At 41.4% G+C, this 27720-nt stretch overlaps 1 protein-coding gene and 1 long non-coding RNA gene across 7 annotated transcripts in view; one reads left to right on the top strand and one right to left on the bottom strand.

Annotated features, from left to right (window-relative positions):
- LOC141729370 (uncharacterized) overlaps nt 1-5291 on the top strand; it is a 34766-nt gene extending 29475 nt beyond the window's left edge. The window contains exons 3-4 of the long non-coding RNA XR_012580845.1: nt 3134-3204; nt 5221-5291. This is a non-coding gene — a long non-coding RNA (uncharacterized LOC141729370). The remainder of the gene's footprint in view (nt 1-3133; nt 3205-5220) is intronic.
- Nucleotides 13-27465, bottom strand: KMT5B (lysine methyltransferase 5B). 6 transcript variants are annotated; one of them, XM_074543242.1, is made up of 10 exons: nt 26654-27465; nt 19786-20025; nt 18989-19136; nt 10151-10316; nt 8825-8934; nt 6905-7071; nt 6233-6252; nt 5939-6075; nt 4024-4220; nt 13-2686 (listed from the first exon to the last, which is right to left on the bottom strand). In XM_074543242.1, exons 2-10 carry the CDS (start codon nt 19937-19939, stop codon nt 1221-1223), a joined length of 2565 nt encoding a protein of 854 aa, XP_074399343.1. In that variant the 5' UTR covers nt 19940-20025; nt 26654-27465; the 3' UTR covers nt 13-1220. The 6 variants fall into 6 exon arrangements, with proteins under 6 accessions (XP_074399343.1, XP_074399344.1, XP_074399347.1 ...); XM_074543243.1 differs by having other exon boundaries at nt 19786-20021; XM_074543246.1 differs by having other exon boundaries at nt 4033-4220; nt 26654-27464.
- Nucleotides 27466-27720: the final 255 nt, after the last annotated feature.

The following is a 27720-nucleotide window of genomic DNA, read 5'->3' as shown; positions in this document are numbered from 1 at the left end:
AGAGTTTAAAACTAGGTTTACAGTTTCCTATTTTATTGGCATGGATGTATTTCTAAACTTAAAAACCTTTCTGGCAAGTTATCTCAATTTCTTATGACAAAATTTCTCACAACACACAAATATTTACAACATATACATATTTTTTCATTCTTTTACAACTGGTTCTTAAAAGACAAACAATTCTTAGGTTACCACAGAACAAAAGCTGTGACTTAGTTGTTTTTAATTTGATAAAACTATCATAAGTTAAAGTGAATAGATTTTTCTTTAAATTCCTTGTAGCATTTTACAAGTGCAACAGAAAAATATGAAGAACCAATTTAGGATAGCTGCAGTTCATTGGATAAATGCTGCCCGTCGTAATCACATTATTTCACAGCAAATTCTTGAAAAAATAAGCACCAATCATTCTTGCAAAGAACAATTTTATCTAAAAGTATTGAAAAGTGTTAAATACAAGGTGTTTAATTTACGTAACAAGCAATAAATACACCATATCCAAACTTTATTCTGCATACTGCTACCCTTGTACATATAATGTACTAAAAAGTCAGCAAATTGTCAACACCTTTTCATATTTTTTTTCTCTTTTTTTAAAGAAATCAATTTGACTTCCAACCAACGGTTTGCTACTATAACAAAGGCCACAAACAGTACGTCTGGGACAGCATACAGTGTTAAAACTGACAAACTCCAAGGGGGGAAAACCATCTAGCAAATAAATTGGAAAGCTGTAGATCATTGCTGGTGATGTTAACATATACTAGAAAACCTTAATATGCTGCTACTATGATTTTGTAAATTGTTTAGTCAAATATTGTAAGAGCAAACTAACGCTCCTACCGATCAAAAATAATTCTGTAGCCACACTGTATTCTCATTGTCCTGCATGGAAAGATCTGATGCAATTTCGTAACTTTGCTTGAGCCTTTATTTTACAACAGAGCATTACCTCTAACTTGGAATTGCACATAAGAAGGCTATTAAAAAGTACAATAAAAATCTGCACAAATCAGACTTAAGAAGAGTCAGTATGCTGTACACTTTCTACAATATTACGTTGATAGGTGAATAAAGAAGTGCTGCCACTAAGTTTTTCAGAAAGTTCTTGAGTTGAGGAATATTCAAATGGAATTTTTGTTGGGTTTTCTATTATTTTTTTTTATTATTTTAAAATTTTTTTTAGAAATGACATCCAGGTCAGTTTAAGACCTATAAGCTTATGCATTGAGCCTTAAAGACTGATCTTCTCTCCTCCTGGAAGAAATATCAATATCTATTGAATCCTTGCCAACAATAAGCCTTAATCTCTTCGCTGGAGGAAGAGGAATAAAGTCATCAAATTCATCATCATAGTCATCTTCCTCTTCATCGTCCTCTTCTGATGAAGATTCATCTGCTGTTTCCTCTTCATAGTGACCATAATCATCTACTTCCATTCTTGACTCCAAAAGGGAGAGAGTTTCACTACAACACACACCATTTTCATGAAGGTCCTCTGGGTATGTGCCTCTGTTTTCGTCCTCTCGTTTTAGCTGTATTTTTAATTTTGTTGAACTATTGCCTGATCCTGAGTTAAACCCATTATTTAGCTTTGCTACATATAAATTGTTATCTTTTTCATGGTCTTTACTTAATTTTATGCTTATTTTTGAAGAATTCATTCCATCACACTCTTGATCATTTGCCTTGCTGCTGCTGTCATGGCGCCTACGAAGAGTCAGTTTAGGGATCCCAGAGCTATTTTCAAGGATAAGTTGTGCATCATACCTTGTGATTCGTCTTTTCTTTTTACTTTTTGCAGTTCTAAAGCTGTCTTTTGCTTTAAAATTGTCAGTTGTTACAGAGCAGCCACCAGATCCAGGGATACAGTCTTTGAACCCAACAGGTGTGTCCACCACGTTATTCCTCTCTTCGAGTTCTGAATGAGAACTAATTAAATCTGGTACTTCATCCTTCATAGGCGTGTTGTGCATAGTATCAGTTTCCTCTGTTTTTGAAGATGGTTTCACAAGCTTTCCTTGTCGAGATTTCTTTTTTGATGTGCCTGCATCACTTTTCTGGCACCGAGCCTCTCCTTTATGTGATGGTCCGTGAGCCGCATCGTTGTGGTTTAACGCACGAGACTGCTGCTCTGCAATGTCCGATTGTGTTCCAGTCAAGTTACTCTTATAGCTATCCAATGTATTTGGTTCAAGCTTTGTGTCAGAGGTCTCCTTCAAACTCATCCTCGTTCTCATCGACCTCCTCGTGATGTAGGTGCAGGGTGCAATATCACCCTGCTCATAAGCACCTTTCACAGAATTCAGTTTGTGTTCTCTCGCTGCATGCCTCGTCAAGCATCCGCTAGAGACTGCAACTTTGACTGGTCCCTCCAATTCTTTATCCTTTTTAATGGGCAAGTTTTTATACAAAACTACTTTAGGCTCTTTGAGAACTAAATTTCCCATTTCAAGCTTTCGAGAAGCATTCTTTTGCTCTGGCCTTTTGCACTGATTTCTCAACTTTATCTTTGAAAGTAAAGGCTTTGCAGGCTTTTTCAGTCTCTTTGGTACCCTGGAATTATTTATATGAGTTAGTTTAGATGAGGTAGAGTTTGATGATGCTGGAATTCTTGATATAGACTGTCTGGTTAATGTTCTATTTTTGCTGTTCTTTTTTATGCCAATTGAAGATTTTCTGTTAGCTGAAAAAGAAAAAAGCAGTTTTGTTATGACACTACTTGTATCCTGAATTTCCCACTCCCAAATACTGCAGTTATTTCATTTATTTGGGGAACCTCAAAATAATCCATGAGACAGGACAGACAGTATGTAGTAGGGAATGAGACTGCTTAACTTGCAACTCAACACATGAAAGGAATTGCTAAACAGGCACGAGAACATCAGCATTTCCAGATACACTTCCCCTTCTCCACCCCCAGTATAGCAAGCCGTCTTTTTACTGAAATTCTTCTTCTACCAATTAAAAAAAAAATAAAATCTCTTTGACGTTATCCACAGCTTTTGCTGAGTATTATTCCAATAAAATCTGATGGTCAGCATGATCTAATATTATCTCCAGGATTTTTTTCATGGAGAAGGAGGAAAAAAACCCCAAATACTTTTATCTAATGTAATGGTTTCAATTTCAGGTGAAACTACTGCATACTGTGGCAAGCAAAGAAGTTCTGTCTGCCCAAGAGAGGTGCAACTCTAAATACTGGTAATTAGAGATCTTTTTAAGATTTAGGGACATTTTTTAGGGTTTTTTTCCATTGGTTGGTTGGGTTTTGTGTTTTGTTTCGTGTTTCATTATTTTAATGTCACAGTAGCAAACAGGAGACAGATGGAACTGCAGTATTTTACATAGCTCCAAACCTCTTTACCAATTAAATCAAAGTTTAAATTATTTGTATTTTGCCCATACTGAGATTGGTGGAGGTGGGGAAACCAAATAAATCATACTCCCTACTCCACGGAGAGAAGTTTTGCAGGAAGATTACAAACAAAAATCCTTTCCAATTTCTTCTGAAATTACTAACTGTGCACTTTTACTGCACAAGAGGTGCCTGAACTATCAATTCTGGATGTGGAAAGGGAAGAGCTGGTCAATTTAAAAGATGTCTAAAGGAAACAACTATTTGTTTAGCAATATCCACTAAGAGTATTTATTTAAAAATTCTTTTCCTAAGAATTCAAACTATGTAAGTTTTCTTTCCTAAATCATACTACTGCCTGTAGTAGTTTACTGTATTTTGAAATACAGAAATTATTGGCAGGACTTTAACTGACATGTTTATAAATATTTCCCTTTGATATTAAAAAAAAAAAGAAAACAGAAGAACATACCACCTATTGTTCTTCAAACACTTGTGGAAAACCATGAATTTACTGTTTAAATTGCCTTCAGATTCTTGAATAAATTATTTTTAGTGACCAGTATGTGAGAAGCACCTCAACACCGAGAGGAATTCCATCACTGTGCAAGTTTTCCATGTGTTTGTGAAGCCTTTAGAGACTCCAAGCTCTTCCCCTTACTTACTTGCATTACCTTTTTCCTGAGCTGTATCTGCATCAGTGTTAGAGCTGACAGACTGGCTGTCTGAATTCTTGCTGCTGTCACCCAACTTCTTAAGTCTGTTCAATCGTTTGTCTGTTTCCCTCAGTCCATATTTACTGTTAATCACAGGAGTAGGTGCTGGCAATCCCACTCTTGATTTAAAAGCACCAGTTCCACGTCTACAAATAAAAAGAAGACACAAGGTATTAATAAATCTTCATGGAAACTTAGAGCTTTGTTTCATATACAGTAGTTTGGATCCCAAGTCTGTCTGGATCAATGATACCAATAGCCACAGAACTGGTTAGCATTTTGTGGGCTGTTTTGTCTTCTACCTGTCCTCTGGGTGCCTAAATGCCTCAGCTGGCCAGCAAGAACAGCAGGATTGAGTACATGGACCTATTCAGAGACATGCAAATCTTCCTGGTGATGACTTGTGGAGGCTTGAAAGAAATTGTACTGTGCCAAATCTCCTACTGCTCCAAACATACCCACAGATCCTTAGAACCCACCATTTTAACATTGCAAATTAACACTCTTTATAGCACAGTTAAAATGAAGACACTTAAATATTAATTTTTTTGTGGTATACAAAGTGACTCTTGCCTCATCAATCTTGAAACAAGCAAAAAATGAGTCCTTACTAATGCCCCCCAAAATAAAATCTTATCTCTTTGACTGCCTCTGCTACAGCTTTGTAACTGGAAAGCAGATTCCTAAAGTTAGAATTACCCAAACATTAGCTTTAAAAAATAACATTTTCATGTACTTAAAATACAAAAACAAGTTAATGAAAATGTTCAGACACATAAAACTAGTTTGTCCTGAAAAAGAAAGTATGCTCATATTACACTGAAATCAATGATCAAAAGCACTTGAGAAAAACCCCACATCACTCCATGTCTCAAGGGAAGAACAATTCTGGTGCCTGTGTATTCAACACTTTACAATCTCCAGGACTGAAGTACTTTTCTACTCGCAGCTCTCAACTGCACCCTTCACTTGGAATGACATAACATCACATGAGCTTGGAGGCCCATGCCAGAGCGTTTTCTCTTTAATTTCAAGATTTGTTAGTGACCAAAGTAGCCAATAAAAATGAAAGTGGGATTATTAAACTATTTGTATGCAGGTGCACTAGGCTATTTCTCAATATGAGCAATATTTTGTCCTTTATAGGGTTTTTCTTCCTACAGTTGGATCAAACAGAACAGTGAGTTCTGTGCAGGTCCCCTTGGAACTGAGTGAAGCTCTCTCAGATGATGCTGATCCTCCCTATTCACAGTGAGCAGAAGTTTCAACACGGCAAAAACCAACTATGGAATTCTTTCAACTGATGTGAAGAAACCTGGTTGGGACAGCACGTGTGAAAAACAAATATTGAATGATGAACAGAGAGAAGCAAATACTGTCCAAACCAGTAGACATTTACAAATACCCCCAAGTTCTAACAACACTGAGTGAAAAACTACTTTGCCCATTCTCAGCAGGAGACAACTTCAGGTCCGCAAATAAAACATCAATGGAATTTGCTTTATCAAGCGCAAAGAAGAGCAAAAGCTGGGGATCAGTTCACAATGGTCTTGCAGAAGCTGTAACTGCTTTTCCTTCCAATTCTACTTTATTCAGTACAAGTATTTTTAAGAATCTACACCCCTGTTTTGTTCTGCCTCAGTTTGAGGTAATCTCCAGAACAGAGAATCAACAGATTAAGAGAACACAAGAGTTCTCAGGGATCACCACCATTCTGTAACAACACAGAAAAATCATTATAGCAAACAGGCAGGAAGCAATTATTTTGTGTCCAAAACTCTGAGTATTCATAATAAAGGACTTTCACAAAATAGATGATGAATATGCCCAATTCTATTTGAAAGCCATTTACATCAATGCATACCTTTCACAGGTGTAACATTCGCAGTATTCATTGTTTTCTCCAAAAAACCCATCTCCGTAGTAACAAGAGATTTCTTCTCCAGGTTCAATATCTCTTAGAGCTTTCACACATGCTGTATCTCTGCCTGTTGATACGAACTGGAGAAGCAGTTGACAGGAAGGGAAAAAAAGGCTAATCATTAAGGCTGCACAGTATCTGAGTAAGAAACAAAACTAAAACAGTTGGGGAAGAAAAGTTGGAAGGACAAAGAAATACAAAGTAGGGTACTTTATTTATTTATAATTTCTTGCTTACCTTACAGTTAGGTCTGCAATCTGAAAAAGGTCCAAAAGATAAAGTCAATTAACTGTGGATAAGACCTGAAACATGAATAGTTGTAGATATCTAAAGTAAGGATTCACTTTGACTTCAAAGACTGCAGAATCTCAACTAAATACTGGGAGTTAAGTTAGTACTGCACAAAGCCATATATCAAAAGATTCCTGCTTTTGTATAGCTGCATTTCTGAACTCTTCCCTATGCCATCACAAATGTCCAGTTTCCCTCCTCTTTAGAGTAAACAGTTTCATCTTAATTCCTACCTGCTCTTCCTTTGGTACACAAATGCAACACAATCAGCTAAGTTTCTGCAAAAGGTTAAAAAGCCATAAGAAGTTCACCTAATAAAGATGTTACTGCTGACTGAGTTCACAAAGAATTCAAGGAAACCCACAATATGCTTCACTAATTTAGCTGCTAAGTTCCAATGTCTCTTTCAAGGAAGACAGCATTGCTTCCTAGAGCCTTCTCTGAGTTTCACAACTGATCAGCTCTGGCTGGGAAAATCCCAGTATGATTTTGTCCTACATTAATATAGTAGGCCAGATTCGGGCATTTCTCTGCAAGTTCTTGTGCTGTTTGGCTCATATACAACACTTCTGAATTTCTTATGCTCTTCACAACAAACTTCCTATACTTACTACTCACCATGATTGATAAATGCAGCAGGACCAAGCCATAGTTGTGCACAGTTTTTTCGTGTGGAATACATGACACTGAAGTCATTTTCCCCATGTCTCAGCAGCATGTTTTCTTCCATTTCTGATAGTTCAGCAATACAGCCCACAAGTAATTCTATTTTATCATTTCGTTTCCTTTAATGTAAAAAGAGTAGCAGAAATAAGACTACATGTGCCAAAATTACAAAGCAATTTCATGGAAAGAAAAGTTGTTATAGAATCAATGACATCAAATCTGACGTCAGAAACAATTACAACCATTGTTTCTACAATTTCCTGAGGCTGCTTGCAAGAGTTGATTACTTCAGCTTCTGCAATTGTTAAAACCAAAAGCAAGATCTTTTCATTTGTGTACACTCCCTCCCCATCACCACTTGAGAAATTTTGACTTCCTCCAGCTGCTCTTGCTTGTGTTTCCTAAACTTCTTCCTGTGACCAGGAAAACCCAGCATAATGAAAATGCTTAAAGCTCCACGGCGTATTAAATGACGCCCACTAGTGACTCTAACAAAGGCAGAAATTCAAGCAAGATGTTCTCCTCACTCATGAGCAGTTCTTCGGCGTGAAGTTGGCCCTTGAAACAGAGTGAGGAGGGGGAATGACACCTACAAAAATAAAAAAAAACCACAAAGCCTTTGTGTGCAGACAGCCCACGTGCCATCATGACTGGAGCAGTGCAGAGGCACTGAATGCTCAGTCTAGTGGGAGCACAGTTTCCATCTTCTTGTGTGGGCATTGTTTCCACTGCTCAGAGTGGCCATTCCACATTACTCTGACAGAGATGACCATAGAGATACTAAAGGTATATGAAGGACACAAACTAAAAGCAAAACCTTTTAAGTGCAAATTTCTCCTTTGACAGAGAGCGCTGAGAACTCTAATCTCTAGTTTTGATTCTTGACAGGTTTCCAGGTATCAGCAGGGTTAAGATGCAGCCCTCCTGTCTTGCTCACTTCTCAGGCTACTCTAGATTTTGAGCATTAATCTATTTTCAACACACCTACATGCACATGCAAAGCTTCTACCGCAAAGAATCAGCCAAGGGATGAACTCAAACAACATCATCAACAACAAAAAAACCCCAAACAAACAGACACACAAGCCCAAAAAACCCCAAAACCCAATCAGTATTTTTGGGTTGAACCCTCAGCTCTGGTCATGAAGAGCTGGAGTCCTCAGTGTATTTAAAGGTTCTCCAACACGTGGAGGTCGTGCTGCCAGCAGCAGGGTGCCCAGCCACTCAATCCCAGTGTGAACACAACCTCACTTCCTCACCTCAGGTGTGCTGCTATGAACAGGTACTGCCACAAAACAAAGCTCATACAATTGGTGTCTACATTTGAAGTGATTTTAAAATCCGAATTAAGCCAGAATCTGCTGGTGCTGCCACACACATGCTTATAATGAAACTAAGATGTGCCAAAGTGAGATGGGGCACACTAAGATTCCAGACTTGTGCTTCCAGGAGAGTTCTATCTTGCACAATCAAAATATGCAAACAACGCTCGTTTAAAAATGGCAAAAAACTCATTTCCCGCACAATTATTTGCTGTGTCACAAATCTGCCCTGTCATCTTTCTCATGAAAGTCTAACAGCTCCTGAAAAGAGAAAAACAATTACCTGACTGAAAACAAGATTAAAAAAAAAAGTATAATGAACACTGTATGCACAAACCCAAACATACAAAGGACTATCTTCCAGAGGCATAGATCCTGCATTAAGTACTTAGCAAAAACAGAGAGAAAATTCACTTTTCAAGTAACAATACAAAACTATCTATTTCACTGGTTGCAGTTTTACTTTTAAATCCCACTTGAAAATATATTTTTATATATTCTTTCAAATAATTGACAGAAACAGAACAAAACAGCGACCTGTATTCCTTACCATTCTTTTGTTGCAACGATTTTGGCTCCATTTTGCTCAGAAGAATACCGATTACAAGGCAGTATCTCAAACCCACTGTCAGTTGCAAACATTCGTAAATAAATAAACACCTGCAATGAAAAACCCAGTACTTGTCTGTTACCCGTAAAATGAAAGCAGTGAGGAACTTCTTATTTAAATAATGAAAGTGAACTGTACAAACACACACACGAAATGGATACTGGAGCAGGATGCTGTCTGCCGAAATGCATTTCTATGTTTTATAATGTTTCTATACATTTAAGCCATACATATTATGTTGGTCTTATTTCTTCACAGTGACTTCCAGTAACCCTCACACAGGTATTGAGATTATCCAAAAAGTTTAAGAAAATTAAAGATACCTGGACCAAAATTGGTCTAACTAATGAAAATCAATAATTTTTTCTTAAAATCACTGAATATCTGCATTCAAGAAATCTGTTCATATCTTTAAGAATGACTGAGACCTAATAATCTCTAGAAATCCATTTTATTGTTTGAAGTTCTGAAAAATGATATTACTTCCACAACAAACCTAGATGCTGAATTCAGGGACTGTTGAATTTTTTTTTAAGTTGAGGTGTGACTGTGTTACTCTAAAAACCACTCTAACAAAGCAGAACTTTTTCTGCTAAATCTTTCTTGCATTACTAGATTTGGTGCATTTTAAAGGAGGCCACATTCTTTTTGGTTGTACTTTGAAACAACAGACTCATTCTTGAAGAAGCAGCCTTTTTTGTTAAGTAAACAGTACTATGATTTTTTTTTCTTTCAACTTTGAGAATCAAAAACTGTTATGCTACATACAAAATGGATTTGGGGTGTGGGAAGTGGAGGAGGAACAACCCTTATGGGTATAGGCCCTACACTTGTAACAAATGGGGTACTTTGAGGTAACAAGGCTACTCCCTTTTCCTTTATCTTCCTTTGTCACCCAATTTGATCATCACCCAGTTGTGAGTAAGAAAACCCTAAAACAAACCCCAAACCCCTCCCCCAAAAAACAAAAACCCTGAACAAACCACAGTACAAACAAATGATGGGGGGGGGGGTGGTGGGGGAACCCCTTCCTTTCTATACTCTATTAATGAAGCAATGCAAGTTAACAAGGGAAAAAAAAAAGAAGGGTGTGTCTAGTTAGGCTTTAAAAAACAAAGGAAGTTTCTCTTAAAAAACAGTAAAACAACATATAAAAGAGCACTTGATTGCTTTACTATTGCTAATAGTATACTTAAGAAAATTTTAAAAACTTTTTCTTTGCCTTTCAACCCTCTGAAAAAGCACATTAATTACAAATACACCTACATGTTCCTTGAATAACCTTTCCTGCATTTTGTTCTTGTTAAGAAAATAGTGCCGGGCCCAGTCACCTGACGTCAAGGACTTGAAGGCTTTTTCTAAGTGCTCATCTTTCTTAAAACGTTCAATCACCTCTTTGAGTTCTTCTTGCCTTCCTTTAATAGGTCGAAATCTGAAATAAAAAAATAAAACTATTCCAGTCCACCATCAGTCATTCTCAATTCTTTCTCAGTTACAGCACACAGTTCTTTTGCTACCCATATAAATATTTAACTCCCTGCATAAAGACACTGACCAACCATTGCCAAACCCAAAGCCTTTTTATACTGATTAATTCACTACATGGGTTTATGTGGATTGCAAACTTAACATGTGCATTCATATAAAATACAGCTCTTAATGACAACACAAGAAGTGTCTACAAATACTAACACGGCAGATGCTACATCTGTGGAAGATTAAGGTTCCAAAAGTTAGTGCAATCGTAAATTTTTTCCCCCAAACAGGAAATCTTGAGCATGTAAATATGAAAACAAACACCTGTACATTAGCAGAGAATTCTGCCTTCTTCCCAAAGCTTGAGATTTAAGAAAAGCTACCCTTCGTATCTTCAGTGGGAAAAAGTAACAGAAGAAAACCTGCATGACTGCCAGAAGTGGAAGCTCCATTTTTGAGCTGCAAAACCACCAAGAGAAAGCAGCACTTAGATATTTTGCCAAATCCCTATAAATTGCCTTTGACTGAGCACATACCCTTATATGCTCTGCTTTAGGGCAGAGGTGGGGTGTGGGTATTCTTACATACATGCCACACCCCAGGGGACTCTTCACAAAGATAAAAATTTACCAGGATCATGAGAAACAGTTTTCTGCAGCTCTTTTTACAACTGGAATGTTCTGCTTACAGAGCATATGACAGAAATGCTAAACAAACTAAGAGTTTTGAGCAAACATGTAAGAGTAAGTCCTGTTACTTTTTGCTGGAAGTGCATAACTATGCTGATTTTATTTCCTCTTACTTACCAAATGAAATCTGTATTTCATTACAAATATAAACAAGGGGGAAAAGAATTCTTTAAGTTGGTGGAAGGAAACCTCAATCAACTTACTCACTGATGCCCTGTTTTTTAAATTGCCATATGAACTGGCTTACTGTCACCTTATAACACTGAATGTTACAAGGAACTTATTTTAATATGACTACAGAAGATTTGCCTCTTCCATGCAACTCGTATAAAGGAAACAAAAAAGTGTTACCTCCTGATTTTGTTTCACTAAAATACTAAGGGTCTAATCAGAACTAAGTAACAACCATGAGGATTCAGTTTCCTTCCTTAGAAGGAAGACACTGTATTCATGCACCTGATACAATGAAGACAGATCTCCTAAGCCCAGAATCACTTTCAGCAGGTTTTCAGCGTTCCATGCTACTCTTTTATAAATCTCTCAAATCTCCATCTGAAACACTTCCTTGTGACATAATAACTAAGCACCCTTTTAGACCTTTTTGAATCCAGCAAAATTTATCAGCATAAACCTGTGGGCTTTCAGAGGACATGGTGAGTAAGGAGCAGACATCAGGTTCAGTTCACTTCTGGCTGGGATATGACATTGAACAAGGCAGCAGGAATCAGTTAAGAAACAGATGCCTGCTTACAACTGTAGCACATACCATGCCATGAAGTTTCAAATCAAGTTCTTTAATAAAGATTATACTGGTACTGTCATCCCAAAAGCTAACAACCTAACCAGCTGATGAGACCTCATGCAAGAAACTCCCCTAAAACTAGAGATGACACAATCATTATTTTTGTTCTGCAGCACACCAAAGTCTTCCTCAACTTGCCAGTCACACATACAAGTATCTCTGCTCTCCCAAAACCAGAAAGACTTTGCCCAGATTTGATAATCATAACTCACAGAGCTTCCTCATGCATGAATAGAATTTAAAATCACGTAGTCTGAACTGAACTGACTAGTTTCAGAACAGGACCTGCACTCACTTTCAATTTCAACCAGAAACAACTTTCCCAGCAAGGAGCCAACTGCACTTAGGCCAGGAGAAGTAGAGAGCTCACCAATCTGCACAAACATGTAACAGTAATATGTTGCTTACACCTCTATCTGCAAACATTGCACAAGAGAAAAACCTACAGGATTTCCAGTTAGAATTGGTCTTCAGCTTTGTCTGTTCTTGCTGGGCTACATGAATAACTGCCCTCTCTGTTACACTGTATTTCACATGTTGAAATACACAATTTTTGAGCTAAGTGACCTGCAGGAGCAAAGGTGGGTGGAAAAGCCATCAAGCCATCACATTCAAAATTGCATTAGCACCTGAGACAGCAATGTATGTGCTGACAGACATCATCATACTTATTCATCACTGAGAATGCTGCTCTAGGCTAGCTAAGAAAGCAGGATCCCAACTGAACCACCAGTGTGGGAAAGAAATACAGATAAAAAAAGGAGAGCAGATGCTAAGCTTAACAGTGTCTCAAGACCTAAAGAATCAACACCCTCTATTTTCTAGCAATTCAAAGCAAATCTTACAGCCCCAAGTGCTCATATTTTAGGTGTTTCACAACACATTCTCAGAGGTTGACTCGATGTCTACCTGCCCAGTTACCTCAGGTAGCTCAGGACCTGGCCCCAGCCCCTGAAGGTCACTGGCACCTCCAGGGGTCACATTCAGCAGGTGTCCCTATGGATCCTTGTCTCATGCACCATACTGCTGGTGGAATTAATTTCAGCCATTAGCAGAAACTTTTGTAATGCCATTCCTGCGAGGTACAATAGTCAGTGTATGCCCAAGACCTTCAAAGCCAAAAAGATGGCTGGAAACAAGAAAGGGATGAAGAGACAGTAGAACCCCCAAGATGTGACATGGTCAGATGAATGCTGGATGGCATGGCAGGCATTTCAAACAGGAACTGGATTTTTCAAAGAACATGACTCTCTGCACCCAGGGGCTCAAAGATTAATACCAAGGACTCTCTGCAGCACTACTGCCAAAAAGTTGCTCTTACACAGTGGCAAGACAGAGATAATGAGAAAAGACAAAACAGGAATCTAAACAAGCAAGAAATATCCACAAGTTCATGGAAAGATGCTGGAAACCAATATTATGTTTAACATTTCACTCCAAGGGTTCCCAAACAGATGAAACAGAATGACACTGTGCACCCTGAGCCTGAGCTGGAGGGCTCTTCACAGTTCAACAGCACATGTAAGTTGCACTGAGAGCACATGAAGTTTGTAAGCAAATTCAGAATACTACAGTTCTCATGAAGTCTTTCACAGATATATCTCCATATATACTTTAAAAGGTACCTTCTCATTTGAGATGCTGAAGAAGCTGAGAAACCCTAGAAGTTCAATGCTCCTTAAGAATTTGGGTCTGCTGATAGATACTTCATTTCTCCCAGGAGTATAATTAATTAGTTTATTCATTAGCTTTTTGCAGCCAAAATGCCAATTGATTTTGAGAAGCAACCTTGTATACTACCCTTTGGTGTTACAGGGCTTCCACATTTACTCATGACATTAAAAAAAAACCCCAAAAACCTATACATCTGCTGGAAGAATCTACACACTGTTTCTGAGCTCCACCATGAAGAGAGCCTGAAAAGGCCCCACAGCTAAATGTATACATATAAAATGAGCCAAAGAAACTGACTTTTAAGTATCAGTAAAACAAGTGACTAGTTCAAAGAAGAGAGATAGAAAGAGCACAAGGAAACCAACAGAACAAACCAGCCAACCCAGTCTCTGGAAAAAAAAGGCAATTAAAATCAGAATTGTTTATCCAGACTCTTGGTTTCCTCCTCTGAACAGTACCCTTATTAAATTCCATCATGGAAACTGAACAAGACACACTGCTGTTTGAATCTGCTCACTGACACAGACTCCTTGAGCCACCCTAAGAGCAGCTGCCCAGGTCAGGTCTCACAGGACATGAAGCCTGCTGCAAGACAGTCAGCTGTTAGAAGTGAGCAAAGAATGAAAACCTCAGCTCGACACGGTCTTTAAAGAAATAGTATCAGCCCTTCTTCCTGACAACCTGCAGAACAGAAACTTCGCACACTTCTCTAGAAAATACTTTTTTTTCCTAGTCAACAAGATCTGATAAAGCTGTGGCCACTGCAGTTTCAAAATCAGATAGAAGATGATCTCGTCCCAATTAAGGGCAAACTGGCATGGTCTCAACAAGGAAGATGCAGGAAAATGGCTTGGGGAAGCAAAGCTCTTTCTCTCTCAAGTTTCTCTTACCTCAGGAGTACTTAAAGACTCTTGGAACTCCAAGGTATAAAGCCAAAGGTCAGTGAGATGCTTGCCTATAAAGGAAGTTAAAGGAGAGTTTCTGGTAAGTTCAGAAGCACAGCACCTCGCTCAGTCTCAGTCACTGAGAGCAGTGAGTTTGAACAAAAAGGATAAATTGATCCTGCAAGAGATCCAGTATGGAACTCCAAACAGCATATCAGTGCATGATAAAGAGTTTTACTTCCAAACCCTCTTTCTTAACTTCTGACTAGGGAACATCAAGAAGAGTGAATTTATCAAAACCATATCAACCCATTAGCCTTTGAATAACAGGCACCTTGTCTGGATGATATTTCTATTTAAGCAACTCTGGAAAACAGCAAGCTTATGTCCATCTAGTACCAGAGACTGAACACAAAAGCTGAAACTGCAGGCCTGTTAAACATTCAAGATAGCAGAACGAGAATTGAAAATCATCTATTTAAAATAAGCATAAACATAGATTTTGGCTTCCTCCCTGCCCAACCCTGTAGTGTGAGCATTTTTTCCTCAAAGCTCATTATGAGCTCGTTATGATCAACTTGTTCAGCATTTATTGCCAGTGTTTTCATACTGGCAATAAAAAAAACAACTAATGTTCTTTAAAGGCCAAATTTCAAAACAGCACTTTTAATGAAAAAAGTAATCCACATTACTTAAATTTCTTGAACTGACACTAAATACACACCAGTGTGGTCAATATAGCTGAGAACAGAAATAAAATTCTCACAATTTAGCAAAGAAATACTTTTAAAAAATAAATACGGGGAAGACAAGAAACCCCCCAAACCAACAACCTAGCACTGTGTCTAATCCTGTTCTGCCACTCCCCATGGTAAATTTAATTCAGCAGTTAACATGACCACTGGATGCAAGCCATTCCACATTTTGAAGATGTAACACCTTTTGTTGAAGCTAAAAGTAAAAAACTGTAAAAGTAAGGTGGTGGGTGTTGGTTTGAAAGGCAGGGCATGGTTGTTTAGTGTGTTTCTTTGGTTGTGATTTTTTTTTAAATTCAAAAATTCGGGAACAGCAAAAGAGTTGGTTCCAATGCAATCACTGTGTGATTTATATACAGTGAATGAAGACAATCAGGAGCAAGGTAAAGGACTTCACTGAATTAAGCTATCAGTGAAAATAATCTAGAAAAAATGGAAAAATCAGATTTTATGCAAAAGTCAAAAACAATTTTGTAAAGTACACAGACACTGAGGTCTGAATGTAAAAGCTTCACTTTGAACCAAGTTACCACTACATAAGAGTTGTGTACCTCAAATCCACTATCTCCACAGCACTTCAACATTGAAGCTGAACTGTATGGCCACATAACCTTATTTAGCAGAACCCACATCACTTTTTCAGCCTCCAGCCCTTGCTCAAGACGAACACTGAACTCTTCAATTATTATACTGAAATGAGCCGAAGAACGCAGGGGAGATTCAGCACAGGCTCATAAATGCAATGGAACTGCTTTGTGCTTTTTGTCTCTGCTGCCTGCTGCTGACTCTAAGGGATGAAAAGGGTGATGCACCCTGTCAAGTCTGGTCACCTAAGTCAGTGACTGCTCTTGAGGCAGTGTTGAGAGAAGCAGCTTCCTGTACATCATCCCCAAGCACTTAATGTTTCCAATGGAAAACACAGAAATTCTGAAGGCTTGGTCCTTTAGTCCCATGTAATCAGACAAAACCACCCACATCACACACCTGCTTGTAACTTCACTAAGAGCAGCAAACAGACCACAACATATCCGACTTCCTAAAGCATTTGCAGATCTGGAGACACACTGGAAGTGCTCTCAGTATCCCCTAGCATGATGCTGGTGCTTTAGGGAACCAGGAAACAACACTGACTGGTAACAGGAACACGATTGGGAGTCTGGCTTCAGGTTTGAACAGTAACACCTTGGTATGTGAGACAGGATAAAGAGCAGATTAGCCACTAAGGCACGTGACTTCAAGATTCAGTGCTCAGCCTTGGGAAAAGCACCCAAAACTAAGAAATGGTAAGACAGGCAAGAACTCACTTGGCATTTTACAAGTGTCAGTTTTAATCTTTAGTGTTTGGAAACTTTCAACCCAGGAAGTGTAGCTTGCAAAATGAGTTTTGTTTTTTACCAGAACAAACAAATAAAGGCTGATATAACAAGATTTGAAAACAACAAAACCTTTTAGAACAGTGATACTTGACAAGAACATACTTTCTAAGACATGGGGTTTCTTTTATTAACTGCTAAGCTGCTATTCTGTTGAGATAAGAGCTACAAAATTGATGAAAGAATGACAACTGAGGCTGTAAAAAGGGTTGGAAACTCTGGAAACATCCTGCTTTCTCTGGGAAAAAGCGCTTACAGAGAAGACACTCATGCATATAAAAGTACAGACCTGGCTTCCAAGGTACGGGGAAGAACTTCAGTAAGTGATCATCAACTGCAATGGGCTGCAAAAATACAAACCTCTTATATGTTTCCAACACAGCACAGCAGAACAGTGGCACAGACACTTTCACAGGGCATCTTCAAACCAATCAGAACAAGGGAACAGGAAATCTTTGCTTGCCACCATAACTGGCTGTTGTATTTTAAGCATACCTCCACACACAAACTATGTAACTAATATGACTCCATGGCACTGAAGCAGAAGATGCCCAAACATAAGCTGCAAATCTTCAATTCTACTTCATCATAATATTTGGGTACTAGCACATAGCATTTTGGAAGCAGTAGATTTTTCACATCTGCTTTCCCCTTACCTTCCCTCAAAGCCATTAAAACAACAGTAAGGAGCACTAGAAAGACTACAGTTTAGTAGATGGGAAAAGATAATCTAAGCATCAGAGCCACAGTGACAAGCATGTGTCATCACTGCACCAAAAAGATAAACAAGAACTATGCTGATGCCTGGACTTTAATTACTACAACATCAGAAACTTTCTCAATAGGACAGTATGCTAGAGGCAGAAGGCGTGCATCTGGTAGGAGTTGTAAGCCTCACCTAAGTACTTCCCATAGTGCTCCAAGATTATTAACTACTGTCCCTGAAGACTGCCTGTAACTGTTTTAAAAGTCTGAGAAAGGAAGAAATACATGATGGCCTTTCTGTAGCTTTTTGGTTCAAAATAGTAATTAAATAAGTATTTTAGTAGACAACCTATCAACATAAAACAACATTCATGAAAGTAGCTTTTCCAACTACTAAACAATGACTACATCATTTCCACAGCAAAAAGCCTAAGAACTAACAACCTGTGCAAAACCTGCAGACAATCATTTGTGCAACAGACAAAAAAAAATCCTTTCAGCATATATTCTTAGCTTGATTAACTGATGAAAATACAAAGACACTTCAAGCAGAACTGTAAGAATATCTACCTGGACTGTGCTACTGCAACCGACAGCAGGGAGGGAAGAGGAAAAACTCCAATATTCTTCTTAAAGGTGGATGTTGCACTCTCCAGCAAAAAGGAGAGATCTCTTTGGGGTAAGTCTTTACAGTTATTAGGACCACACTGCTTCAATTTCATGTGCAGCTGATGCTTTCAGGCTATACCAACTATTTATGTTATGTGACAACAGCAATAAACCCAGCAGTCATTTTTGAATCAATCAGTTCACTGCATACATGCAATCTGCTTAACTGATACTGTATGCATGTGACTGTGCTGCACAGGTGAACTGTCCTTTAAAAATAGTCACAGCAACAGTTTGAAGGGCTGAGAGTCTGTTTCCCATGATGCGCTGCCAGGAAACTCCAGCTCTTATTATTGCACTGTGTATTATTGCAATACAATTCCTGTCCTTAGAAACTTACAGTTTCTCCATTGAGCTATCAATACAGATCTTGCATGCAGACAAGCTTAAGAGAGATCTATAGAACACAGTTATCATCAGTGATACATCTGTAACAGAGGGAGAAGCACAAACAGCTAAACCCTGAGACCACACAGAATGCACAATCAAAGCATTCACACGGATTGTGTAACAGTGCAAAAGTAGGAGCAACTCTGGTAAGCAAGTTTGCAGCTGGCACACTCGTTGATCTCATCCATACAGACACATCTGAGGAGCCATCCCTTCAGCAGGGGTCTGCCAGAACTTCAGATCGAGTAGCACCAATGCTGAACTGCTCAGGAGCTACATCTTTCTTCTGTTGTTTAAGAGTAAGGAAGGAAAAATAAAGCATCCAGCACATGGAATAAACAGAAAAGTTACCAACCACTGGCTTCTGCCTTTGAATACTTTCAAATGACTACTGGTTTCAAACTTGCAATTAGTTAACTGTTTAAGCTAGCAAATGGTGCCTATTACCAACCAGTTCTACAGCACAAATACACGAGACTAATGGAAAGCCCTATGATGGAGCACTGTGAGAGGCTGCATTTGTAGTGCTGAGTTCCAGACCCACATGCAACACCATTTTAAAGGCAGAAGCTACTCACAAATTTGCATTCTTTCACTTTCTTAAAACATGCACAAAATTCCACGGTTTTGCTGATTTACATCAACTAAGAAGATGAATTCTTTTCTAGAAAAATAAAGACAAGTTACCTAGTATTCATTTTGTGTGTCTGAAAACCTAAATAGGGATCAAGAACCAAACTAGTTGCTAGGTCATCATTTTCACAGAGTTCCTTGGCAGACATTCCAGAGGAAGGCACATAACGACTTTGTCCCTCAAATCCTGAAGCACCGCTACCTGCAAAGAAGAGAGCACAAATCAGATATCACTTAAGGGATGTTATAGAGCCCAGCTACATTTGGGGACAGACAGACACACAGGCTGGAGGCAGAAAATACAGAACAGTTGAGGAAGACAACAAAGTACTTGGAGAAGCAGAATAAAGGACTGTAAAGGACATCTGAATAAAGGACTAATTTGCATTTAATCCTCCATCCCAGACCAGTAGCAAAATAAGAATCCATATTCCTTAAACCCTTTTTTAAGGTTTTAAAGAGAACTGCTGCAGAATGGCTAATGATGTGACTTGATTAAAAAATGGGGTTTACTTCTACAAGTGTATTCACTGAAAGTTGGGCAAGGACTTCAAAAGATGTTATCCACTTCAAATCATACTAGTTGTCACTTAGAGCCAATCATGCATTTTATAATTACAACAGTTCAAAATTAATTTACACCCAGTTATTCTTACTTGACTTTTAAAGTGATCTGAAGAAATCTATATTCCTGAAGGGAGTTAACATATCCAGAAAACACATAATAACTAATATTTTTATGTTAGCTCCATGCTGACTGCAGATGTCCCTCATGAATTAGGTAAGACAGAAGCCTGGCTGGCAAACTAGGAAGTGAATCACAGCACTAAGTAGCAGAAACATGTACATACATCTGCTTGATCTTCTCTCAACTCCATTTTTGCCCGTCTTTGGATTCTCCCTTCCTGCATGCTGCAATTTGGTCTGTGCGTGGTCATTAGACGACTTGCTTCCACTTCTCCGGCCATTCACTACCATGTTCTTGGATTCTCCCAGCCACTTCATACCCACAGACAATCTGACTCAGTTGCATTTAGTCACTTTTCAAAAGGCGTGGAGAAGCGGATGAAGAAATTCAGTTCCAATTCTTACTGGAAGTAAAACAAACATGATTAGAACTTACTGGGAAAATGCTTTCAAGACACAGAGTTAAAAAAAATAGTAATAATACCCCAACAATAATAATAGAAGAAGTAAAAGAAAACTGAAACACACCCCCCCCCGCTCCAAAGAGAAGGTGGGGAAAGGTGGGAGGAAAGATGGCAATCTGCATTTGCATCAGGAAGAAAGAAAAGCCATTCATTAGCATCAGTACACAGATCTGTGAGCAGGTGAAGGCCCGTCCTACAGCTTACAATGGCATCTGGCAGCAAGGACGAATCCTGGAGCTGATCAGTTGCCAATGGCAGCTCATTTTTAAGAGCTGGACTATCCCCACAGATATACCTGTACAAGTACACGTGGGTTAACACGCCCACAGCTATGTGACTCTAGACCCAGAGGATTTTCAAATACACATCCAATAAAGATTCTATCTCCTAATACATAAAACTCATAACCTGCTGGGAGCTCCATAGCAAAGACTATTTCACATGCATCCTCCAAGAACTAAAGATGAGCACAGTTTAGAAGAACAAAGGAAAAAACCCAACTGGAAAATGGACATTTTTGGAATGGGGTTAGGGGAAAGATGTTACATCTTTATTCAAAAATCAGAGCTCAAGAAACCCCCAATGATGACCTAGAGAACCCAAGCTAATATTCTTACTATTCCATTTTACAAAACAAACCAGTCACAACACACCCGGTTCAACGTGCCAATACTAAGTGGGGTCACAAGCAGAGTTGCAATTTTACATACATAAATGTCTAGCAAAGCACATGCTAGTTTTTGCCTGTAGTCTCAATGTCTTTTACACAAATAATTATAAGAAAGCTAATCATGTTTTTGTACACAGTTGTGTCTCACTGTGTATAACTTGCAGGAAAAGATCCGATTTACAAAATTATTTTACAATTGCACTTACACATTAGTAATTGATTCTCTTGATTTTAATTCACCCTTCTCCCTACTGCTTCCTCACAAAGAAATAAATGGTGCCTTTTCACTTTACTGCAATTATATAAAAAAAGCAATGCTCTGCTCACAGCTGGTAACAGGCCATTGCAACACACATTTCAATCTGATGGAAGAAATGGAACAACAAACTAAGAGATGTTAGAAATACTGTCTTTTGTAGAAATTCTGCTTTTTATCAGGTAAGAGCAGTAAATGACTAGATTTCTGTTAGCCACTTATGTGATCCAGCTACCTAAAGAAATGTTTATGGCCAGATGATTTGTAATTAAGTTATTTACAAAGATGCAGAAGACTGAGGCAATTAAGGAAACATAGTAAAGACTCTGTTGTATATTAACAGACACATTGGCTCAAGCATCTTACCAGAACATATCACCCAGAAATGGACAGGTTTTAGAACCTTTTACAAATTGATAAAGAAGGGCAGTAAAGACTATCAACAAAGTGTAACAGAATCACACTGAGCAAAAACTGGCTCAGTTACTGCATCAATATCAAGAAAAAGAATTGAAATAGTTTCAGTGGACAAAGAATTTTCTTGCTCCCAGTAATAGAAAGGATTTTCTTTAACCTCAAGATTAATTCTATTCATTCAACTATAGGTAGACCTAGCTCTTTTACAGAGTACCACCAAAACACCCTTGGATAGGCTTTTTTTTTATTTCACAGAGCTTGCTGATAACATACACATGTAAGTTTATCATAACATACATCTGAAAAAAAACCCCAACCCAACAAAACTTCAAAAACAACCAAACAACCGCCTTAAACTTCCTTGTTAAGCATCCCACCTGTCAGAAGAGCAACTCTGTGAAGCTCTGCCACTGACTGACTCTGATGTCAACTCTCAAACTTCTCTTTTCTTACATCTCAAACTATGCATTTTACAGGTCTATATACTCTAATTAACCCCCATTCTGCCATGTTTTTGTACCATTGGTAATGAAAAGCGTTAGAACAGAAACGACATTAAAGACCTGCAAGGAACTCAGCCTCGGTGTCTTTGTACACTAGGACTGAACTCCACACTGTGCTGGCTACAGCCCAAAAGCAGGACAGGGGAATGAAACTGCCATGAAGTCAGTGTGGGTGAATGCTGTATTGCATCCAGCAGGGTTGGGGAAAGCTTACTGTGGCACTTTCTGCCAGTGCCCAGGTGCAGCAGCCACAGAGGGCTGAAGGAAAGGCGTTCTCTGCACAGAGAGAGTTCTCTGCACCTCTCACAAGGGCCCTTTGGGCAGGGTGAGCACTGCCTGTGCTCACTCACTTCTGCCTAACCAGGAACAGCAATGACAAGGCAGGGACCACTGCAAAGGTAAGCAGCAACATAGCCACAGAATGATACTCAAACTGTACTAAACATTAGGAAAAACACTTTGTTCTGCTCCAAAAGAGATTGATATAGACAGCACATAAGTCCTCCTCAAACAAAATCAGGCCATTTAGTGATGCATAGCAAAATTCTGGTAAAAAAAATCATTATTTGTTTGGGCTCATCAGCCTAATGAGCAAGAAAACCTCTGTCTCAATCTACTGCTGTCTCTATTTTCTAATATCAGCCAAATGACAAACTTGAAGACTGCAAGTGTGCTTCTCCAGCCACTATTCAATGGGACAAGAGGCAGTGGGCAGAAAGAGATGCACAGAAGTTCCACCTGAATACAAGCAGGAACATCTTTACTGTGCAGGTGAACAAGCACTGGAACAGGCTGCCCAGAGAGGTGTGGAGTCTCCCTCACTGGAGGTATCCAGGATCCATTTGGACACAGCTCTGTGCCACGTGCTCTGGGATGGCCCAGCCTGCGCAGGGAGTTGGGCCAGAGGACCCACTGAGGTCCCTTCCAGGCTGACCCATTCTGTGACTCTGATTCCTTCTCCCAGTACCCAAAACCACCTTTCCAGACATGATACCAAAAGCCAGAAACAACAGCAAGGATTCCTTTCCCCATGAATATCTCAGCTGCTAATGCCAACAGAAAACCTGAAAGGAAGGAAGAGATGCACCACTAACCACCACCATGTGGAACTTATATCTTCTGACGTGATTTCTTCTCACTGCTTTCTACATCAGATTCATACTGACAAGTCCTTTAGGAACTGAGGAAGAAAGGGGAGATGAACACTATTTTCCCATTCAAGAAAACCCTCAAATATACTTACACCACCACATACTGTTGCTACAGAGCTCTGCCATCAAAATCCAACACCACACCTGGAGCACTAGGACTTCAGGTTTACTATGACCGTGAACTTTACCAGCACAATTAGAGCTTCCAAGGGACCTTTTGCACTTTGATATAAATGACCACAATGCTGCTTTAACCCTTTATTAATAACACCACTACTCTTTAAATCACACTGCCTTTAGCAATTGTATTATGCTAGTTTGACAGGCACATTTCCTCAAGTGCCAAAATATAGCTCAATTGCATTTGGTACCTCTCACTGAGGTATTTGGCATTTCATTGCAACAGTACTCTTAAAAATGAAAACTGAAGCACAAACACAATTAGTACAGACAGACAACCGACCTTCTTTAAAATACAGCTTATGGATTTTTTTAAAAATTATTTTTAAGAACTCAAACACCTACAGTTTGGCTTGCTTGTTTTTTTTTTTTTTTTTTTTTTTTTAATTAACAATAGCTGCAAGAGAGTTTTCCTCAACAAGACAGTGACCTAAAGCAAATATAAGAAACACACACACAAAAAACAAAAATAAACAACCTAGCCTCAGCTCTTCTGGATAAATCAGAGGTATCAAGAGAAAAGAAAGGTTTCCTTATTGGTAACCCTACAAAAAGTAAACAGACCTTGGAATCTGGGAAGCAGAGCAAAACTGTGCAACTAGTTTTCCTATGGGATCACCAGAATAAAAATGACTGATCAAAATCAAAGCTGAAGGAAAACTTGCACAGCTTTAAGGAGCTATTCAGAGCAGTCTCAAGTCTTGTTGAGAAGACCTGAGAGTACTGAATCTGAAGGTTCCAGTAAACCAGATCCACAGAAAATGTTTTTGAGTGGCTCTCTTCAGCTCATTAGTGCTGAGAATAAGCTCAGTGCAGAACTGGACATGTATTAATAACGGCACAGGGAGTCTGTAAGACTGTGTCAAACCTGACTCGGGTCAGTCCAGACTGTTGCAGAACTGCAGCCCCAGGATGCAGGTTGGGGAGAGCAAACCTGGATCCAAAACTGATCCAAACCCAGGCTCCAGTCTCCCACCAATAGCTTGGCCTGTACATTCATTCCCCTTTTTTTCTTGTGCAGCCACACGATTTTTGTGTGTCAGTTTGGATACTAATCCAAGCACAGCACAGGCACAGCAGCAATCCAGTACCAGCACAAAATGAGTGACAAAGAGCAAATGACACTTGAGCAGCTCCTGCCCCTCCTCCTCTGCCCTGCCATGTCCTCCACGGGGTGCTCTCTCAGGGTGGGGCCAAGCACAGCTCCCCAAAGCCTGTGTGACTCCCTCAAGTCACTGCAACAGCTCCAGCGCTCAGCAGTCACACAGACAATAGAAAAGCTCGGCTGCTGCCAGGGGAGGGAGAACCTTCTTCCTCCCACTTGCCAATTCACACAAACACTTCCACCAATGCCAGCGCTCCGTGGACTTCTCCACGACCCAAATTAGCTCTGTGTGTGTGCAGCTATGTGACTTACACAGGTGCAGGCTCAGTTTGGGGCAGCCCCACCATGGCTCGGTCAAACAGTTCAATGAAGACTCCAAACCAGCGTAACTTCAAAAGGAGCACTGCTGCTCCCCCAGTTGCTTGTGCCCTCTTCCATGCCATCCCCCCTCTGTGCCAGTGAAACAAATGCAGAGCCAAGCGACCTGAATGATTCAGTCACTGAATCAGGGGAGTCACCAGACAAATCCGAACCTGGCAGGCTTGAACCAAGAGTGGCTGTTATGGGGCAGGGGGAGCACACAAGGTCAGGGAAGTGGTCAGGAGTACTTCAGCTGAGACTTCTCTGCATCCTCAAACCACAGCTCTGCTTTGGCACAAGAGTATCGCACCCGACACTTACTATGCTGACTCGGGCAACAGTCTGTTGCCTGAAAGCATGTGCCGTTTGCAGGGAAGAGCATGCTGGGAAATGTAGTCCTGGAATAGGACAGTGCTAACAGAGCAAAAAAAAGCATTCAAGAGCCTAATGAGTCCTGTTACTGAGTATACAAGGATACATCATCCCACTCATTCATTTAAATGCAATACATTAAGCAAGTGCTTTAAATAAGTCTGAATTTCCAGTTTGTGAACTCCAGTGGGTATAAAGCAGAGATGTCTGTGTCTATCTGGTCCTAATAAGAAAACGGCCTGATAAAGAAACAATAAGATCCAACTTTTCAACCAAGTAAGTCTTGATTTCCTCCCATATTGTTACTTGCAAGGAAGAAAGCAAAGAACTGAACAGTTCAGTATTAATGAAAACTGAAGCAGCTGCATCCATAGTTATAGTGGCCAGATTATGGAAACAAGGCATGGCTCTATGAGAATTTATCCTACAATTTTAATCTCATTGATAAAAACTTGCCAGTATGTATTTATAGTTACACTATTAAACACTGATCATATTGCCGTCTCATATCACACAATCAATTAGGTTGGGAAAGACCTCTGAGATCATCGAGTCCAATCTGTGAATGAACACCACCCTTTCAACTAGACCATGGCACTAATTGCCACGTCCAGTCTTTCCTTAAACACCTCTAGGGACGGTGACTCCACCACCTCGCTGAGCAGCCCATTCCAATATCTAACCACCCCTTCTGTGAAGAAATTCTTCTTGATGTCCAAGCTAAACCTCCCCCGGCACAACTTAAGACTGTCGTCTGAGAAACTTGTCCTGAGACATGTTTCTCAGCACTGAATTTAACGCAGCAGAAAACTCCACTAAGTTCTACACTTCAGGTTCTCACACTGCCTGGACACACCCTGACAAAACACCACGCACTCCCCCTCTCACTCACCGGTTTTCGCGATTCCGAGAATAGTCTTTAAGGTAACTTCCCGTTAAAGTTTCAGATAGAGATATTGGGCAAATACATGCCTTTTACTCCTTCCCTAATGGCACGTATCATCCGATAAAAAACCACAAAAAACAACCCCAACCAAGAAAACATACCATAAAACCGCCAAGACAACTAGTCCGGCCGTTCCATCAAACCGCGGCAAGATCGAGAGGGTCACTAAAGCCATCACCCCAGAGGCAGAGCTACTGGAACGGGCAGACACTCCCGGCCCGGAGCGCAGGGCCGGCCCGGCGGAAAGGGGAGCGGGACCGGCTCCGGCCCGGGCGGCGCCGCCCCCGCGCCCGCTGCTGCCCCCTGGCGTTCTCCGCGCGCCGGCGCCGCCGCGCGCCCCGGCCCCGCGCGGCCCCCACCGCCCCCGGCCCCGGGGCCCGGCCCCGCCCGCGGCCGCCCCTCCGCCCGCGGGTCCCCGCTGCGCCCGCCGCTGTCAGCGCCCCGACGGCCGCCCCCGCCCGGCCCGCGGCGGCCCCGCACGCTGCCGGACCCCGGGCGCGGTTCTTCACGGCCCCCCCCCGCGCTCAGGGGCGCAGCCCTCTCACGGCCCCGGCGCCTCCCCTGCCCCACAGAGCACACACAGACCCTCCCCAGAGACCCAAACTCACCGCCCCGCGCTGGGGTCCCCCGCCGCCGGCGCTGCCCCCGCTGCCACCGGGGGAAAATGAATCATCAAAGGCAAGGGTGCGGGAGGGGGGGGGAGGGGGAAGGGAGGAAGCTGAAGGGGGGAAAGTGAAGACCGAGCCAGGGAGGGGCGGAGTGGGGAGAAAAACTAAGGAAGAGGGGAGAAAAAAAAAAAGCGGCGATAGTGATAAAAAATAATTCCAAGAGGGGGGAGGAAAAAAATGGCGGATTAAAATCCAAGATGGCGGCGCCGAGGGGCGAGCGGCGCAGGGGGGAGGCGGCGGCGAGAGCCGCCTGGAGATCCCTCCGCCGCGCCCCACGAGAAAGAGTCCCCCGGGCTCCCCCGCAGAGACCCCGCGGGGTGGCGGCGCGGACCGGCCGCCGCTTCCTCGTCCTTCTCCTCTTTCCCTGCGGGGAGCCCTCGTTCCGCCGCCCTGCCGAGCCAGGCGAGCGCCGCGCTGGCCGCCGCGCCCCGAAGTTTCTTGTTCCTCCCGGCGGAGCCCGCGACCTCCTCGCCCCGTCCGGGGAGACGCCGAGTGCCCCTGCGCTCCCGGCGGCGGAGGGACACCGCGGACACCCGCCGCCGCGCACTCCCGCCGCCGCGGAAGGATACACCTCTCGCAGGGAAACACAGCCCGCCCCCAGCCGCGCCGCTCCCCGCCGCCGCCTCCTCCCGCGTCCGCTTCACCGCGGGCGGCGCGGGGGCAGTCGGGGCAGCGCGTCTGCCCGCGGAGCGGGGACGGTGGCGGCCGCAGGGCTCATGACCGCCCGGCGCGGCGGAGGGATCCCGCCGAGGGAGGGGAACGAGGCCCGGGCCGGGCCGCCCCGCACGGCCGTGTGTGCGGGAAGAAGTCCCGCTCCGGGATCCCTCCGCGCGGTGCTGCCCTTTAAACGCGGGGGACTCCCCGCCGCGGGGCGCCCACCGGGATGGAGCCGGGATGCGTTTGTTTTGGCGCCTCACGGGTCCATTGCCGTGCTGGCCCCGGGGGATCTGGGAGGCGGCAGTTCGCCCTCCCCCGCGTGAGAGGGGAGTGGGACCGCAAACTCAACT

Source organism: Zonotrichia albicollis, chromosome 6 (assembly GCF_047830755.1).
Source record: "Zonotrichia albicollis isolate bZonAlb1 chromosome 6, bZonAlb1.hap1, whole genome shotgun sequence".
Classification (NCBI taxonomy): domain Eukaryota; kingdom Metazoa; phylum Chordata; class Aves; order Passeriformes; family Passerellidae; genus Zonotrichia; species Zonotrichia albicollis.
The sequence above is the reverse complement of the archived record's forward strand: the minus strand, read 5'-3'. Positions and strand labels throughout refer to the sequence as shown.

Excerpts from the sequence above, each read along its gene's own strand:
- KMT5B (XM_074543242.1), bottom strand. The coding sequence starts at position 19,939 with ATGAAGTGGCTGGGAGAATCCAAGAACATGGTAGTGAATGGCCGGAGA. Across the intron at positions 7,072-8,824 it reads ATCGTTGCAACAAAAGAATG|GAAACGAAATGATAAAATAG; the intron begins GTAAGGAATACA and ends TTTACATTAAAG. Across the intron at positions 6,076-6,232 it reads ATTGCAGACCTAACTGTAAG|TTCGTATCAACAGGCAGAGA; the intron begins GTAAGCAAGAAA and ends CTGCTTCTCCAG.